This window comes from Takifugu flavidus, chromosome 6 (genome assembly GCF_003711565.1).
Source record: "Takifugu flavidus isolate HTHZ2018 chromosome 6, ASM371156v2, whole genome shotgun sequence".
Lineage (NCBI taxonomy): Eukaryota > Metazoa > Chordata > Actinopteri > Tetraodontiformes > Tetraodontidae > Takifugu > Takifugu flavidus.
The window spans coordinates 3,304,921-3,321,801 of NC_079525.1; the positions used below are offsets into that span (position 1 = coordinate 3,304,921).

The 16,881-nt window shown below is 46.3% G+C and overlaps 4 protein-coding genes across 7 annotated transcripts in view; 2 read left to right on the top strand and 2 right to left on the bottom strand.

The window, feature by feature from the left end:
* Positions 1-4,503: 4,503 nt before the first annotated feature.
* On the bottom strand, positions 4,504-9,246 carry gprin3b (GPRIN family member 3b). 3 transcript variants are annotated; one of them, XM_057036860.1, is made up of 3 exons: positions 8,778-9,246; positions 8,583-8,697; positions 4,504-7,220 (listed from the first exon to the last, which is right to left on the bottom strand). In XM_057036860.1, the coding sequence occupies exon 3, from the start codon at positions 7,147-7,149 to the stop codon at positions 5,086-5,088; it is 2,064 nt and encodes a 687-aa protein (XP_056892840.1). In that variant the 5' UTR covers positions 7,150-7,220; positions 8,583-8,697; positions 8,778-9,246; the 3' UTR covers positions 4,504-5,085. The 3 variants fall into 3 exon arrangements, with proteins under 3 accessions (XP_056892840.1, XP_056892841.1, XP_056892839.1); XM_057036861.1 differs by lacking the exon at positions 8,583-8,697 and having other exon boundaries at positions 4,504-7,341; XM_057036859.1 differs by lacking the exon at positions 8,583-8,697 and having other exon boundaries at positions 8,778-9,199.
* znf330 (zinc finger protein 330) overlaps positions 5,845-16,881 on the top strand; it is a 47,604-nt gene continuing 36,567 nt past the window's right edge. Inside the window, exon 1 of the mRNA XM_057036866.1 lies at positions 5,845-5,850. The gene's annotated coding sequence lies outside the window, so the exon portion shown is untranslated. The remainder of the gene's footprint in view (positions 5,851-16,881) is intronic.
* elmod2 (ELMO/CED-12 domain containing 2) lies at positions 10,191-13,975 on the top strand. Of its 2 annotated transcripts, none has more exons than XM_057036869.1 (9): positions 10,191-10,436; positions 11,398-11,551; positions 11,642-11,670; positions 11,860-11,957; positions 12,075-12,204; positions 12,292-12,425; positions 12,624-12,692; positions 12,792-12,925; positions 13,012-13,975. In XM_057036869.1, the coding sequence occupies exons 2-9, from the start codon at positions 11,407-11,409 to the stop codon at positions 13,170-13,172; spliced, it is 900 nt and encodes a 299-aa protein (XP_056892849.1). In that variant the 5' UTR covers positions 10,191-10,436; positions 11,398-11,406; the 3' UTR covers positions 13,173-13,975. The 2 variants fall into 2 exon arrangements, with proteins under 2 accessions (XP_056892849.1, XP_056892848.1); XM_057036868.1 differs by having other exon boundaries at positions 10,220-10,442.
* ucp1 (uncoupling protein 1) lies at positions 13,581-16,281 on the bottom strand. Its single transcript, XM_057036867.1, has 7 exons — positions 16,120-16,281; positions 15,874-16,010; positions 15,525-15,723; positions 15,063-15,260; positions 14,879-14,980; positions 14,173-14,353; positions 13,581-14,087 (listed from the first exon to the last, which is right to left on the bottom strand). The coding sequence occupies exons 2-7, from the start codon at positions 15,997-15,999 to the stop codon at positions 13,973-13,975; spliced, it is 921 nt and encodes a 306-aa protein (XP_056892847.1). The 5' UTR covers positions 16,000-16,010; positions 16,120-16,281; the 3' UTR covers positions 13,581-13,972.

Consider the following 16,881-nt stretch of genomic DNA (forward strand, 5'->3'; position numbering starts at 1 on the left):
AACGTCACGTCTGATGGTTGGTGGAAATCCGAACCGGCGTTGAGCTGCGTGATGTGCTTTTCCCAGCTATGCCCACAGCATTAATGCACAGATTAAGGAAAGTCAGCCATTTTACTGTTGACAGCAGCAGCCACAGCAGGTCACCGCTGACAAAGACTTTACACCCTTATCATTTACTAAAAAGACTTAATGGCCTTTTTCTCGCACACCTCCATTAGATGTTATCTCATTTATTTGGCTATTCCCTTTAATGCCTGCCATCTCCAGAGGAGCAAAGGTGATTCACGAGCTAATCCACTGAAGAACAGCAGATTTATGCTCTCATCTATTAGCTCAAATTGTTGGAATCATCGTCACCAGTTTTCTAAAGCACTACCTGTCCTTCTAAAACCTGCAACTGCGACTTGGCCATGGCTTCAGGACAAATTAAAAATTTCACACCAGGGTGATTTATCCTCCGGCGTCCAACGCCTGATCCATCACACAGACATCACACACATTGTCATATCAATAATGTGCAAGGAAGCAATAATATTGTTAGAAATGTGCTTGTTTTATGTTGGCTGTTGTCAGCCAGTGGCTGCCTGTTAGCCCTCATTTTGGAACCTCGTACTCTAGAATAAAGGTTGGAACTCCATAACTGTCACCATGGAGGTGATCATCCCTGACACTAACGGCTCCAGATGTAAATGGGGATTAATCCACCTGAGAGGGGTCGCGGAACTGATTTACAGTTAAAGTTCAGCGGGAAACACAATAAGATGCAGGTGCAACACCAGGCAGGAGGTGATTTATTATCATTAAGCTTTGGTTGAACAGACGTCTTCACGATAACAGCTTCAGACTAAACTGTATTAAACGGCATCTGGGTGGATTTTCGACAAACCAACACAAATAAAATTACAGGTTTCAGCTAATAAACTACGATGGCGGTAAGAATGTAAGAAAATTCCACACCAGGCACCAGAACCGGCCCATTAGCTGGGAGAAAAGCTGAGAAAAGCCCCGTTTCACTTCAAAAGATTTAACTTTTTTCCTCAGATATCCAGCGATGCTGCAATAAGCTGCTTATCTCACTACCCGGAACGGTGGAGAAGAATTCCTTTTCTTTTAGACAGCGTCGTTACTTTGGCTTTGATGAGCAGAGACGCTATCGGTAGTCACGGCGCTGTGATGCCGTGCACGAATTATTCCCCTCATCTGACGACGCCTGCCTCTTCCTCTCTTTCCTCGCTGCTTCACCTCTTATCAGTTTGTTGTGGATCTTCTTGCTCCACCGGGGGACCTGTGATTTATGGGCACATCTGGCCGCCATAATAAAGAAGTCTCTAATGAAGTCAAGGGAAGGTGACCTTTGTGTATGCACAGCATACGGAGTGTGTGTAGAGCTGTGTGTGTGCCAAATCTGTGCACATGGGTGGTGGGTGGGGTTGAGATGAATGTATGCGATCGTTGATGGGCTTCAAAATGCTACGGATGTGCACATTTTGAATGCGCAGAATGACGGACAGTGTGAGGACATATGTGGCTGGAAGTGGGAGCAATGGGAATGGGCTGAATGAGTGGAAGGGTTTGATAAAGGAACACACACTCTCGCAGCTTAGTGCAGCACCACAAACAAATGTAGGCCACATATTCCACCGGGACCAGGGCAGCCATCCAGAGGACGCGCCTCACTTCCAGCTATCGGGCTAACACAATGCTTGGATGAACAAAAGAGAGAGGAGCATGGAGGGAGAGGAGGAGCGGCGTAGCTGACCACTTAATGGGAACAGCCAGTTGTCTGTTAAATCTCCGGAGTTCTGTGGAACGATGCGGCAGCTCTGTGATCACCAGCCATCGCTAATTAACCACTATCTCAGAGCGCCGTCTGAACTGAGTAATTAACACTTAATCCCATGACGGAAGGGCGTCTGATGTGCCGCAGATGATCTGCGATGTGGACAGATTTCGCTCTGTCGACCGCAGTAGGGTCGAGTGCATCTCACCTGCAGGGCGTCGGTGTGAGCCGAGGATGCTAATGTGCTTGGAAGGCTAAGTGGGTCACTGCAACTAGATCTCAGAATCTCGCACCAGGACGTCAACTTATGCTTGGGATGCAAAATGATTTCTACTCATTAACATCTACTTTGGTTAAGAGTCTCATAAATCTGATTTAAACGCTCAGAGGGTCAGGTGGCGCAGGTTTATGATAGCGCTAGCATCTTTGTGACTTGGATAAAATCTAACATTGCTTCAACCTTGCAATAAATTGCTACATCATTGATTATTTTATACATTAAAAGCCCATAAATACTTTACACCTCGATAAAATAGCTTTTAAAATCATGTTTAAATCATTTTTACTGCAGCCAGGATGAGCACATCACTCTATGCCACTCCAAGCAGCCACTGGGGGAGGCAGAAATACACTCTGCACAGGTCACCAGTCAATCACAGGACACACACACACACACACACACACACACACACACACACACACACACACACACACACACTCGCATCAATGTGGATGTCTTTGGATTGCGGGAATATCTCCAAATCTTCAGATCTACATTTACACTCCAGTAGTCTAAACTTTATTCGGCTTTATGTTGTTCAATAAACAGAATGAATTGGTTTCCTTTCCTTTCCTTTCCTTTCCTTTCCTTTCCTTTCCTTTCCTTTCCTTTCCTTTCCTTTCCTTTCCTTTCCTTTCCCATTCCTCTCCTTTCCTTCCTCTCCTCTAGCCCCCTTTCCTGTATCTATCTCTCGTCCGCCTTTAGGCAGGGAAACCTTCCCCTAAGAGTTGGGTTCTGCTCAAGGTTTCTTCCTGTTGCGTGGTTTTCCATGCACTCCAAAAGCTTTTGCCCCGCAGCAGCGGTCAGATATTCTCCCATATAAGTGCAAGACATGACTCAATTAAAATACGCTCGCCAGGCGTGGAGCTAGCACATCTTGAAAGGCGAGCTGAAGGATGTAACAGCGGGGGGGTTGTCCCCGTGTCTTTGAAACCTCTCTCCATGTTTAATGTCGGAGAAATAAGATTCCCTCTGCGCAAACCGCCACCTGTGGCCAAATAAAATATGCACGTCCAAATGGGAACTGGGTGGGGAGGTGGGTGGGGAGGGTGTCATTAGGACTGAAACACAGCTAATTGAAGATAAGGAAGAAGAGAAGAGGCAGAAAAAAGGCTGGACAAAACCATGTTAACCTGTCATTAACCTAGGTCACTTTCCCATCCAACGTCATCGCCGTCGCCCTTGTAAAGCACCTGTAGAAGCGTGAATCACCTCTTACTCTGAGTGTGTCCAGTGGGAACTGTGCAGGGTATACGTAGCGCAAGCTAGCGTTGGGATTAGGCTCATCAGGCTGCAACTACTTTACAGGTTGTGACATCTCATAACGGCGAGATTAAGAGTACAGAGGACTTTTTCTCGCTCTACTATCACTGATATTAACAGGAAGTGACACGCCTGTTAGGACAATAACAGCAGTCACATGAGCTCAGCGCAGAACCATTCCACTGAAGTGTTTCCCATAAACTGTGGCTCTCGCGGATAGTGCTGATTACAGTATCAAGAGGGTTATTAAACTGTTATTACACACTTACTGTAACCATTTGGGCATTTCGCTTTCATTTGAGATGTAAGACTGGCCTTCAGGTGTGAAACGAACCACAAAAAGCCCATTTGGAACATTCTGTTACAATATAATCAATAACATGACGTCTCACCGCGTCACATGGCATTGATTGGAGGACAGTCCAGCCACTCTATAGGGTGCTTCAAAATGTAGGGATTTCGTGTGGCTTAATTGCCTGTTGTCGAGTGCGGAATTGATCGGCATTTCCTGCATGTTTTGCTACACCTGTCGGGTCTTTATCAGTCACTCTTAATAGAGGTGTTTCCCTGACAACCTCAGCAACACCAAAAACTTGATGTGATGGAGGGATTCCTGGAGAGGACGGCGGTGCTCAGGCTGCAAATAATGTTTAAACTGCATGTTGGTGTCCTTTATTCTAGTTTCACCCCTCGTTATCCTTGATGGATTAACTTTGATGGTTGTCCCGAGACATCACTGGATATCATCGCCGATTATCCTGAAATTCCTGATGTTATACTGGGAAAACCATACTAAACTATAACTCTAACTATACTTTGCACCTTTTATTTTCTAAAACATCTCTTTGATGCATAGAAGAAAGCAGAACTCTGATCTTCCATTTGCATAAAGGAAGCTAAGCTTCTCGCTCCTCTCGGCCAACACTTCTAAATCAACTCGATTCCCTCGATACAGATCTTGTTAGTCCTGACACTAATTTATGCGGCCCACTGTGCCTCTACTGTACCTCCATGCGCAGCTGCTGCCCGTCGCAGCGCCACATCTCCTGCGGACAGCGCCGATGCTACATGCTGTGCTATCACCCCGACCCCCCCCCCCCCCAACACAATATCTCCTTCACTTGCTTATTTTTTCCGCAACTCAGTGATGTATTTTTTTAAAGAACGTCAACGTCTCAACTTACTGTAGAGCTTCGCAGTTTTAATAGAAAACCAAAGAACAGAGATCAAAGGGTGCATGAGCGAATACAGTCCTTTTATGCAGGGTGGCATCATTCACTGTAAAGAACTGCGATGAAGTAAAATAAAAGAGGACCGTTATAAAGGGTGCCAAAAATACCTCTCAAAGATAACAAACGCACCAAATATAATTTGACATTAGTTTAATATATTTGCAGGGATATTCTGACGGTAAGCAAAATGTCTACCCTAGAACCAGGACCTTTATAACAGCCACTGCAACTAATACACATGCACTGCCATATCATTGCCTTTGTTATCCAAAAAAAATCTCTTATAATATCTACTTTATATCTGGAAAATAAGTCTCAGGTTGTTCTTTTTATACTTCTATTTGCTAGCTTCTTTGATCACAAACATCACACGTATTTTGACTCTTTATGCTACAACACTTCGGGATACTCACAGGGATCGCCACCCTGGTCATTTTTCACTTGGCACTGAGATCATGACGAAGGGAGGACAAATAGTTTGACCTCTAGGAAAAAGGGAAGAGTCTGACATTGGCTCGTTCTGTCATGTGCTACTCGAGGACGGAGGAGGGCGGGGGCCTCGCGCAGCAGTTGGGCCGCCTGACATTTTGCAGCATTGACCTGAAAATGTTCGGCTGTCGCCGCTTGCTCTTCCTGCGGTGCCGCGGCGAGTCGACGCCAGGGACCGACTTGCGGAGGGACGTCTGGGCCATCAGTTTCCTCTCCTGCTCCTTGATCTTGCACTGCAGGTGGCTCTGGATGGCAAACCCGAGGGATTCCGGGTCCACGGAGGCGCCGTACACCTCCCAGGTCATCCCTTGCTCGTCCCAGACGACGTCGTGGACGCTCTTTCCTCCCTCCTTCCCCGACTGTTGATTCTCTTCCTCCTTTCGCTCCGGCTCAACGTTCCGCCTGTCAGACTTCGCCTCCTTCGGCAGGACTTTAGCTCCAGATTTTTCTTCAGGACGTCCAGCCTTGTTTTTCGGGACGCCTGACTTGGAAGCAGCATTTACCGTTGTAGTTGACGTAGTTGTCTTAGCCCGCTCGGGCCCAGCTACGGCGGCTACAGCCTGACACGCCGCTGCCTTGTTGCTGTCTGCAGATGAAGCCTTGGTAGCAGCAGGTGTCTGTTGAGGAGCTCCTGATCTGAGAGCTTCTGTAGTGACTGTTTTGACTGCAGGGGCCTGAACTTCTACTCTACTACTGCCAGGCTCTCCTTGCTCCGTCGGGTTGCTCTGATCAATGCTGATTTGATAGACAGGCTGAGTGTTGCAGCGACTGGTGGCGGAGTCTTTAGCGTCTGAGCTGATATTTTGTTTCGTGCACATCTCGGCCTCAACGTTGATCCTCTCTGACTTTGTATCGGGGGATCTTACGTGCAACTGATGTTGAACTTCGCCTGGGGCTGCCTGGTAGACCACAGCCACGCTCTGCTCCTCCTCCCTGGTCGTGTCACCGCCGCTCTGCCTGCGGCTCAAAGAGAAGGGCAACAGGCTCGGACTTGTGGCCACGGCTTTGCTGCACGTGTTAGCCACGGCCTGGACCTCCATATCGTGATGCTGTTTGACCGGGGTGGATGATGCGGGAAAGGTCATGGTGGACGCTTCCCTGTACTGCTTGCAATGGTGCTGCTGCCCATTGGAGACGGCCGTGTGCAGCTGGATGACATCCGCAGCCACCTGTCCACATGCCGCCATGTTTTGTTTAGCCGGCGGCGGAGTAGAGGCGTCCATCTGTGGAGACACTGACTGAGTCTTATCTGAAGAGACTGTTGGTTTCGTAACAGGCGGTAAATTTGTCTCTGGGGGTACTGAATTCTTATTTGCGAGCCCCGTCTGTGGCCCTTTGGCGTCCGATGAGGCTGTCCTGGAGCCCCGCGGTGCTGCAGGATGCGCCATACGGTTAGGTGTCTCCCGTGGGCTGATTTTCGGGCAGCTGTTTATGTGATCTGGCTCCCGAAGCATGTGAGGAACAGCGCAGTCCTTGTTTACGGGGACCGAGGTTTTCTTTTCATCATCTCGCTGTTGCTGAATCGGGGCGTCCCGTAACTCAGGGGGTTGATTAAGATTTCCAGTTTTAGGAGAGACGTACTTGTTATTGTCCTCCCTGACTGGGAGACGCTCTTCCTTCGCTGCACTTACGCTACAGTCTCTACCCTGCTCGTTGACCTTTGAGGCTGAAACAGCAGACGGCACTGCGGCCCCACAGATTTCCTTTTCATCATCCAGGCGTAACATCTTCATATTAGCGTTAGAATCCCTGGGGCCGCCTCCCGCCTCACTCCCAGATTGGCTTGTTACAGACATTTGTTGCGCTCCACCTGTAACAAGCTCCGATTCCGTCTCACCTCCTGGTTTCTGGGAAAGAGCCCCGACGCCCAATTCAGACACAGCGGAGGTCGATACACGAGGGTGTGGGGTTGCGTCCGTGGGAGAGGCGTTCAGGGACACGCCGTCGCGGTGGAGGTCAGGAGATGTGAGCGTGGGGTTGACGCAAACTTGGGAAAGTCTGGAGTTGGACTCTTTACTCCAGTTTGCATTCGGTTCTTTATTGCCCAGCGTGTCCGCCACAGGCACCATCTGGACCGTCACTGTCCTTTTTGGGTTACTTCCCATGATAGCGACTCCGCTTCTCTCAAAAATGGTCCTAATCCAAAGACCAAAAACAAAATGTCGGTTGCAATTTCCTGAAAGAGGAAGATGGAGATATTTAGTTGGGCTTCTCTTTTCCAGCTTTCAGATCCTTCTAATGACGGAATTAATCACACCAGGTGGTGCCTGGAACTGCACCAGCATTCAAATTAGTTTCTGTAAACAGAAATTAGCATAAATGTATGTAACTAACAGAAAAATAAACATAAAATAGCATTCATGCACATTTTTGTACCTAATTAATGAATTAGAACAATGCTGCAAGTCTGTGTAGTGGCTGAGACTCCAAGTAAATGAGTTCAGCATTAACATTTTTGAGGAACTCGCTCTATTCGACTTGTGTCTTTTACGGTGCTGAGCCAATTTCCAAATGAGAACCACTCAGCTAACTGAAACAGGAGAGGAGTCCCAGAGGCAAGAAAAAAACAACATCAATTAAAGAAAGTTTGCAAATCAGGAAGTAACATAAGAAAAGTGTGAAAATGAGACTTTGGCTTCATGTGATTAAAGTGTTTGCAGACAATATTTGTGATTATTATTACAAGTGTGTCACCAAAAGCCTCATTCATATGTGGAATCCTGATAAGTTACTGAAATGCTCCACTTCAGAGCAAAGGTAAATATCACAATCTGTGCGACATTGAACACAGATTCTAATGATGAGCCTTCAAAAACGACGCTAGCTCATCCTGATTTTATTCTCATTTTCAGTCCAGGCTCTACAAGTAAAACAGAGTAAAGAGTTTTGAGTTTTATCCTGCAATCAACGATGGAGTCATTAACCTGCACTTTCACCAACCTCCTGATGGCAGGCCTGAGTTATCATGAATTATGTTATCAGTTATCATGAATTAAACGGGATCTCGGCTCCATCCAAACAAGCTCCCGTGGATCTTCATTCATTCAGCATCCACACAGAAACATCTTTCCCCCCGCGGCTGTTTTTAGTGAGCTGCTGCCTCCCTGAGCAGCTCTACTGAATTTTGAAGCCCCATCTTTTGGTTTCATTTCTCCCAGAAAAATAAGCACCATAATCTCTCTTTAGGGTTGATTAATCAGGTCATGTCTGGGTCTGAGCTCATTTGGAATGGAGCACAGATCATCCCGTCTCTCTTATTTAGGCAATCCTGGATGCATGAATTCAATTGGAGGCCTCTTGTTTTGGGTCAGGGGCAGGTGTGGCCCGTGTGTGCTGTCCCACAATGTATTCACGAGTCTGTTGTTAAAGTGTAAATATTTATGGAGCATGTCCGTAATTAGACATATTCAAATGCACTGACGCCTTTCCATCGCTGCCTCTCCCCCTTTCTCTCTCTTTTCTTTTTCTTTGCCTGCAGCAGTTCTGAAAGCCCTGAAAGTGCACGCAGCAGCGACAATTCATGCGCAACATTACACACATGATAGGGACGCCTGCGATGTTCGGGGGCCAATTAAGCCGCGTCATGCATATCGCCTATATTCCCAGTCCTGTCCAGCCCCGGTGGCCACTAATATCGGCCGAGTTCCTTTGACCTTGCGGGTAAAAAGAAAAAAAAATCAACATTTGACACAAAGGAATCCGCGGTCTGGTGGGATCCAGCCCGGTGGCTTACCTTGAAAGGCGCCCTACGAACCCGCAAGCTCGGGGTGCAGATTTGCGCGTCCGTGTCGGCGAGACGAGGCTGGGAATGAATATGGAATATCAAGCCCGTGTCGCTGACACCAAGCCACGCCTTCCAGCAGAGTATGGATATCAATCCTCTGGAGAAGAGCGCAAAAATTCAAGCGCTTTGCGCCACCGGCCGTGCGCAATGAGTCACGGGCGCTATCGGCTCCCTCCGAGGTCTTTAATGCAAAAGTGCAGCCTTCACAAAATGGACCTCTCATGCTCTGTGTGTGTGTGTGTGTGTGTGTGTGTGTGTGTGTGTGTGTGTGTGTGGTGTGTGTGTGTGTGTGTGTGTGATCTCGCAGACCGAGCTGGTCCAGCTTCAGGCAACGTGGTGCGGCAGCGTAAAGCGATGAATGGATGAACGGGTGGGGGGTGGAGGTGCTGAAGATGAGAGAGGAGCGAGGAGGCAGCGCTGGATAAACCGCAGGACTCCTCAGGAGCATCAATTTGCGAATTGATTGGTCCGTTCGTCTCCTAGCAGCTTGGAATATTGTACGCTACAGCAGGACGGGTTGCTACTGTTCTCCGCCCTGTCTGTAGAAATCAATGAGTGAGAAACTGTTTACCACTGTAAACAAACTTGATAAAATAAGACTCTTTTACGGGATCTGATTAAAAAAAACGCCCCAGACAAAACAAAAACAAAGAAATCAACCATTAGTAATCAAGATGTTCAAGTAGCTGTTTTGTCAGGTTTAACGTGTTTGTACATTTGGAGAATGACTTACTGCGTCTTACAATAGCTGCACAATCATTACATCAGATTGATCCAATTAAGGGAAATTTGGCTGGAAATAAAACGATTCTCGTGGATGACAGACGTGTTTTTCCTATGCAAAAACAAATTCAAAATCTGGACAAAGGCTTGTAAAAATGGGAAACTTAGTAAAATATTATAAAGACAATGTCTTAAATTTAAACGATTGCAGCTATACATAAAATGCGTAAATTACGAAATGTTGTTGTTGTTTTTATTTTATTTTATTTTTTTTTACCTTAACACTACATTTTAAATGTGATCTTTTTCCTGTTAATCTCTGCACTGTGCTCTAGGCTCGATTTCACTGCAGTTCGTGTATATGTAGATCTGGCTCCATCGTGTGGTAACAGTTAGCAAGAATATAATTTTCAAACACGATTTTTGTGTCTGTCTGGTGAAACTATTCTATTCTTTTTAGTGAAAATGTACCTTTTTACCCAAAGGTCTGGACCTGTTGTTTTTTCTTGTTTCACTGACTGCGAGCCATTCTTGGATTCATGTTTGACCACTAGGCGGCGCTGTTGCGGCGGTTGTCAGTGTCAGCCGGACGTCTGCTACGTTTATGACGTTAATTTATTTTCAGATTTCAATTCAACTCAGGGCTGGGATGCTTTTGTTTTTCAAATATAGGTTATATTCTATAAAAAAGGTATTTGTATCAAGTGATTACATATATTGAATGAAACTTTTCATATTCATCAACTCTAAAAGCTTAGATATACAACATTAATGTAGAGACGGTGAAATGACCTACATGTCTGGTGGGCCCGTGAACGCAACGCAGAAGAGCTCGTTGGCAGGGGAGGCGTTGCTATCTTCCACCTAACGGCGGATAGATTGCGAGTAAGTGTAAGTTTGGACAAAATACCAGCTTTGTTTGACATATTGCCTCTTTAACAATAGTTTGACCCTCATCTTGGGGCTCTTGTTTGTTGATGAGCTCGTCAGATTCCTATTCGTACCATGAATCGTTAGCTTATTTAGCTAGCATTGAGGATTCCAACCTGTTGTCTGTCAATGGGAGTTTATCGGGTACTAAAGTTAGCTGCCATAATCAGCCAAATCTTTAAAGTCCATAGGACAGTCTTCAACGTCAATAAACTCTTCACCTTTCAGTCACAAACTGAACTGACGCGTTACACTGATATTAGCGTTAGCATCAAACTACTTAACTTGTGCTGTAGGCGTCTACCTGTTTACCTGATAAAATATTTTTGTCATTGTCAAACGTGTTTGCGGCTAAATTATACGTTTATTTGCTTTCAACAAATAAATGGATTGCATATGTTGGCCCAGTTGAACAATGGCCATTGTGATGCTAACAAAGACCCTCGGTTGGAACTAGTGACGAAGGCGAATTCTGCGTAGGAAAATACCGACATTCTTTTTATTTGTTCTCTTTTCTAAATGAGAGTAAACGGTTTTGTTCCAAATATGAGCAGAAGTAGTAGATTGTACACGGTTGCACGAAGAGATTGATTTATTTTGAACGTGTATTTTAAAAAGCGCCTTTCGAAAAAAGGAGTTGGAAGAAGTGAAGACTTTTACTGCTCATATAGGATTAAATTTTGCATTAACATCAACACAATTGTAGTATTTAAATATACACTACAAAATCTATCAATCGTCATGATATAGAAATATATATAAATGTACAAATACCACATGAACAACAGATTTATGCATATTTATGATTAATGTGAGTTGTTAATGCTTCAATGTTGGTGTAAAATGTGTATGAGTAATTGTATGAATGAGGTTTCTGCTCAGGTCATTAAATGGTTTGTCTGTTTTCTCTTTCCAGGGTCTGAAAATGCTGGGCTACATCTGGCACTATGTGTACTCATCCTTTCTGAGACATTGGCTAAAATGGCTCATCAGACAAGTTACGGGACAATGTGAGCTGCAGAGAATATGCTCCACTTACAAGCCAGGGGCACCAAGGACATCCAGGGCGGGTGAGTCCAAGAATCCCAAATGTCTGTATTTGTCTGCTTTTTTTTCCCCCTGTGGAATGACTTTGACCTGCCTTTCTGTGCTCCTTGTAGAGCATTCTCTCCGTTCATCAAAGAGCAAGGTAAGAAAGTGTTAGTGTTGGGTCTCTGGATTAGTCAGAGGAACGTTTGAATTACCAAATCATGTTTCAGCCACTTCAGCCGCTTCAAATATGCTGGGCAACAACAAAATTATGTGGCTTTAATGTCATTCAATATGTGGTTAGTTGACTCTTAATATCCTGACACGATCTCTTCTCTTGTTCCTCCAGGTCCTCAGAGAAGCTTTGGAATCCAATCGGGACAAATTAGAGCAGCGTGTGGAAGAAATCATCAAAGTGAAGAATATCAAACCCCAGAAAGATCCTCTGTAAGGCTACTTCCTGTTCTATCGCTCTTGTGCGCCACCGTTCTTTTATTTTCCCCAATTCTGTTGATTCAGAGTTTTAAGTGATGGGTTTTATTTGTTGATCCTCTGCATTTCTAGGTTCAAGGGAAGCCTGCATGTCTGTCTGCTGCAGATAACAGGATACAGTAGCCTGTGTGTGTCTGTAGAAGACTTGAGGAAAAAGGTTTTCGACTCAGAAGACCAAGATCATGAAGCCATGCTATTTAATGTGAGTCCACCCCCAAAAGAATTCAGTGTTTTAATTAACACCTGAAGAGGTAAAAGCTTGTAACCATCGCCTAATTTCTGAATACAGTTGTGGGGATTGTTGATGCCTACGGTCAAACTGGAGTCCAGGATGACCAAACAGTGGGGAGACATTGGTTTCCAAGGAGATGACCCCAAGACTGATTTCAGAGGAATGGGCATGCTGGGCCTGATCAACCTTGTGTGGGTTATAATTAATATTTAATATAATTTTTACCATTTTAAAGCAGCAGAAACACATTGGAAATTCATAACAAACGAAAGAGAGTTAATTGCTATTTTTGAAGTCTAAATGTCTCTTTTGCGACATCTAGTGGTCGGGAGTGAGATCGCATCTGAGTTCACACATTGATTAGACTGGTTGGTTCGGTTCCGTTGCAGATTTTTCAGTGAAAACTACACAGAAGAGGCTCGTCAGGTGTTGTCCCACGCCAACCATCCTAAACTGGGGTAAGAACCTCAATATTGTGTGAACCATCAGATCTGTCCCCGTGATGTCCACACACTCGGTCTCACACGTCTGCTGAGATCAATCATTCCATGTTACAGGTATTCGTACGCCATAGTCGGGATTAACCTGACAGAGATGGCCTACAGCCTCCTGAGAAGCGGAGCGCTGAAATCTCATTTCTACAACACAGTGGAGGGAACACCTGAGCTCCAGCACTTTCACCAGCTCTACTGTGAGCACTTTAGAGCTTCCCTTTCAATTATTTTGTCTCGTTTCCTTTAAAGAGACTTTAAAGAGAAAATGCTTCTATTCTCCTAGGCTATCTGGCGTACGAGTTTGATAAATTCTGGTTGGCTGAAGAACCAGAGAGCATCATGCATTTCAACCAGTACAGGGAAAAGTTCCACGATAAAATCAAGACTCTCCTCCAGGATCCCGATGTTGGTCTCAGACTGACTGTGCAGTCTGGCAAAAAGTAACGCTCTTCAGAATCATTCCTCGACCTCCCCGCTGACAGTGTCACTGTTTGACCAGGCAGGAGGAACAAAAAAAGAACAATATTTGTCTTGATGGTTAAATATTTTTAGTCTGTGGAGCGCAAATCCACCTCCATCGTACATCAGGAATATTCCAGTCTCATCTCTGTGGAGGGAGAACCAAGAGATATGGACAAAAATCTGGCGTCTTTGACCGTTAAAAGCACTTTCTGAGCACTTGGTGACATCTTGGGTCGCTGTGTGAGCGGGTCTATGTGTCGGCGTCACGTTCAGGACGTAGGAACCAGGAGTTTGATTTGTGTTAGTCGAGAATGAGCGTTTTAATATGTCCCGTGTTCTGTCACCAACAGTCGTCTGCCGCTTTTTGTGATCTGCATATTTCAGGACGAGTTGGGGTTTTTCAAACTTTATTTTTCAACACCTCAAAGTTAATAAATACACATTCCAGTGCGGACTTTGTGTAGTGGAAATAAGAGCTTTAAAAAAAGGCACATGGTCTGTAAACAAGTCGTGTGTATGAAAGCGTTTCCTCGACCTGTTACCTCTCTTTATGGCCACCAGGGGTCGTACTGTAACCTGCCAAATAGAGACAAAATGGCAGATTTGCATTAAAGTGCAACTTTCCTGTTCAGAAGTGGTTCGTTGTCAAACTGATACAACACAAGAACGTCCAAACTCTTGAAGGAATCTCCTTATCGTGACAGAATAGGAGCTGAGGTTTGATGTATCTGATTCAGCCCACTAGCTTCAAGTTTTCCATTAAACACGATATTGAGGGAATCTCAGTTTTTGGCTTCGATCTTCTTTTTCGTGACCATCATGGCTCTCTTGATTTGTTCGAAGGAGACAAACATGACGATGTTCCACGACCCCAGCCTCAGAAACGATGGCACAAATCTACAGAGCAAAACACAGACAGTGATTTAAAAAAAAAAAAGAAGTTTTTATTAAAGTCCAAAGGTGCCCAGTGGGCTGAACTCACCCTTTGTAGAAAGCTGTGGGCCCCTCTTTGGTCATCATGGTCCAGGCACAGTTGATGGCGCTCCTGTACTGGCCCGGTGGTGAGTTCATGTACCTGGTTTTGACGACGTCTACCGGGGAGGCGATCACCGTGGTGACGAAGCCGGCGCCAAACGCCGACACGAAGTGGCACGGAAGATTATCTGTCGGCGGAAAGGGAGTGGAGTCATCTTCATTTGTAAGTGTTCACAAGCAACCAAAGTTATAGTGTAGTCGTGGAACATATTCATGTGGGTAAATGTTTATCTGGAATAAGATGGGGGCCAAGAGCAGTACCCTGAGGTCCACCACAGGTAGCAGGAGATGCCTGTCCCCTAAGCAGACACAGCAACGCCCATCAACATGCTGCCCGGTACAGCCATATATCAACATTACTGCACATGCTGTTATCAGCTGTGGTGGAGGGGGAAAGGGGGAGAAGGTGTTGTCCACGTCTGCCCATTCAGCCTTCTCAGTGGGAGGGTGTGTCTGTCCTCACATTTACTGCACATCGGATACCGAAATACTCCACCACCAAAGTGGGGCCACGTTGCTGTTTAAGGGTTTTAAGGTTGAGGTCAGAATCGGCTTTAAGAGGCTGGTTGTTGGGGTTAGGTACGGAGTCTGGTATTTTGTTCATAAAAGCCCCCACAAAGATAGAAATGTGAGGATGTGTTTGTGTGTCACACCTGACATGAGTTTGTGCCTCAGGATGGCCTCCTTGATCATGTCGTAGGTCACGAGCTCCGTGCAGTTGACCAGTGCGTTCCTGGTGATGTTGGGCAGCGTGCCTGGAGAAACCACAAGACAACCGTGACGCAGCGGCCGCGTTGATGGGGCGGAGCTCGGGTGAGAGACGCTCTCCAGCGGCACCTTTCCAGAGTCCCCGGAAACCCTCGTTCTGGTAGATGTGTTTGTAGGCCTGCATGGTGCCGCTGTAGCGACGCGTCACGCTGTTCAGGTTCATCTGCGCCTGGAATCGAACCTTGACCACGTCTGTGGGCTGCGCGAAGGACACCGCCATGGCGCCCGTGGTGCAGCCAGCCAGGATCCGAATCAGGACGTTGGGGTCTGAGGGAGGAAGGGGTGAGAGGTGACACTCTGGCTCGGCTTCTGTATGAGCAGCTGTCACCTCTGGTAGGTGCAGGAGGTCTTTAGGGTCATTGATTTTTGTCAGAATTTGAGTGGGGGGAGGGGAGGATGAATTGCATCAGGATCACGTGTGATTTTGCAATTTGGACTTAAACCTGATGGAGGTCAGCACCACTTGGGCGCCTGAACCTAAAGAGATGCTTTTTTTTTTTTTTTTTCTCCTTCCTGGACACATGGACTCACTTTCTTTGCCGCCGGTGTAGAAGTCCCTGACGGTGTCGTAGAGGCCGATTCGGACCGAGGCGAAGCACAGTTGCCTCTGCAGACCCGCCACCAGCCCGTTGTACAGAGACCTGGGCCCCTCTGTCCGGATCATGGTGCTGATGGTCCCAAACACGCCTCTGTAGCGGATGCCTTCCACCGCCGTCTTCTCTCCCTGAATCTGGGGGGGGGGGGGGTCACAGTTTGCAGTCAAGATCAAAATCAGCATTGCATGCGTGATCTGATTGTTTGCACCGGCAGTATTGACTTGGGGCAGTGAAGAGGCCCCAGTTGAAAGTCAAGTCGCTGGCGGACGTTTGTGAGCTGATACCTGAAGTCTGACTTTGGCCGTGTCCAGAGGAAAAGTGACGATGTCGGCGATACACGCCGCCGCCCCGGCACTCGCCATCTTGACCCCGAGCGGAGGGGGAACGTCCGAGGGCTTGAGTCCCACCATGGTCGACGTTACTGCAGCAAGGTACAAAATGCGCGCAGGGATTAGGAGCCCGAGCGTCAGCGCCACAATAACTCCTGTTTTATTACACGTCCAGAGCGAGGCGTGCGAGGATATACTCACGCTGTGGAGCTCCTCAGTTGCTGGGCAGACTTTGAGAGGCCAGGTTATAATCCACACAGGACGGGACTGAAAGGAAAGATGCATCTTTTGCTCCACATTTATAGAACAGCTGCTGGCTTGCTTTTTTTTTTTTTTTTTCTAATGACATCCCAGGAGAGGCGTTGCTTTGAGCTTCTGGACACACGGGTCAAATCAAAGTCCACGGCTGTCAGAGAGTCAATGTTCAATTTGCAGACACTCTTCAGAAAAACAACTGTTCTGCAACACAAACCCCCTCCAATTTCCCACATTATTGTGAATGGAAAACTCAAATTCCTGATTTGAGAGATCTCAGTGCAGATCTGGCTGATTTATTAAAGAATAACCTGACTTTTCTGTTATCCTGTGTTGTCTCTTACGTAATTACAGTGTGTGTCAGCAACACGGGTCATAAAAGAGGCAGGGGAAGACCTTGTTTTGCGCTTTGCCAGTGAACCCAGGAGGCGTGTGAAGACCTGAGACAGTCTTGTCCGCTGATTGGCTGATCGGAACCAGGTTGCATGTAAGGTCCTGTTGGGGCGTTTCTGTATAGCACGTTCTTCTTCATGTGTTCTACTTAATGTTATTCCTTAATCTTTTCTTAAAGCCGTTACATTTATTGAAAAACACCTCGTAAAGCAATTGGGTGAAAGTAGTGACGTGCGTTAAGGACTGAAGTTCACTCTGGTCAGATAAGAACTTGACCTCGGCAGTCTGGCAGCAGGGATGAGCCCATTTCACAAC

Excerpts from the sequence above, each read along its gene's own strand:
- elmod2 (XM_057036869.1), top strand. The coding sequence starts at position 11,407 with ATGCTGGGCTACATCTGGCACTATGTGTACTCATCCTTTCTGAGACAT. Across the intron at positions 11,552-11,641 it reads ACCAAGGACATCCAGGGCGG|AGCATTCTCTCCGTTCATCA; the intron begins GTGAGTCCAAGA and ends TGCTCCTTGTAG. Across the intron at positions 12,693-12,791 it reads GCCAACCATCCTAAACTGGG|GTATTCGTACGCCATAGTCG; the intron begins GTAAGAACCTCA and ends TCCATGTTACAG.
- gprin3b (XM_057036861.1), bottom strand. The coding sequence starts at position 7,149 with ATGGGAAGTAACCCAAAAAGGACAGTGACGGTCCAGATGGTGCCTGTG.
- ucp1 (XM_057036867.1), bottom strand. The coding sequence starts at position 15,999 with ATGGTGGGACTCAAGCCCTCGGACGTTCCCCCTCCGCTCGGGGTCAAG. Across the intron at positions 15,724-15,873 it reads CGGCCAAAGTCAGACTTCAG|ATTCAGGGAGAGAAGACGGC; the intron begins GTATCAGCTCAC and ends CCCCCCCCCCAG. Across the intron at positions 14,981-15,062 it reads TTTCCGGGGACTCTGGAAAG|GCACGCTGCCCAACATCACC; the intron begins GTGCCGCTGGAG and ends TGGTTTCTCCAG.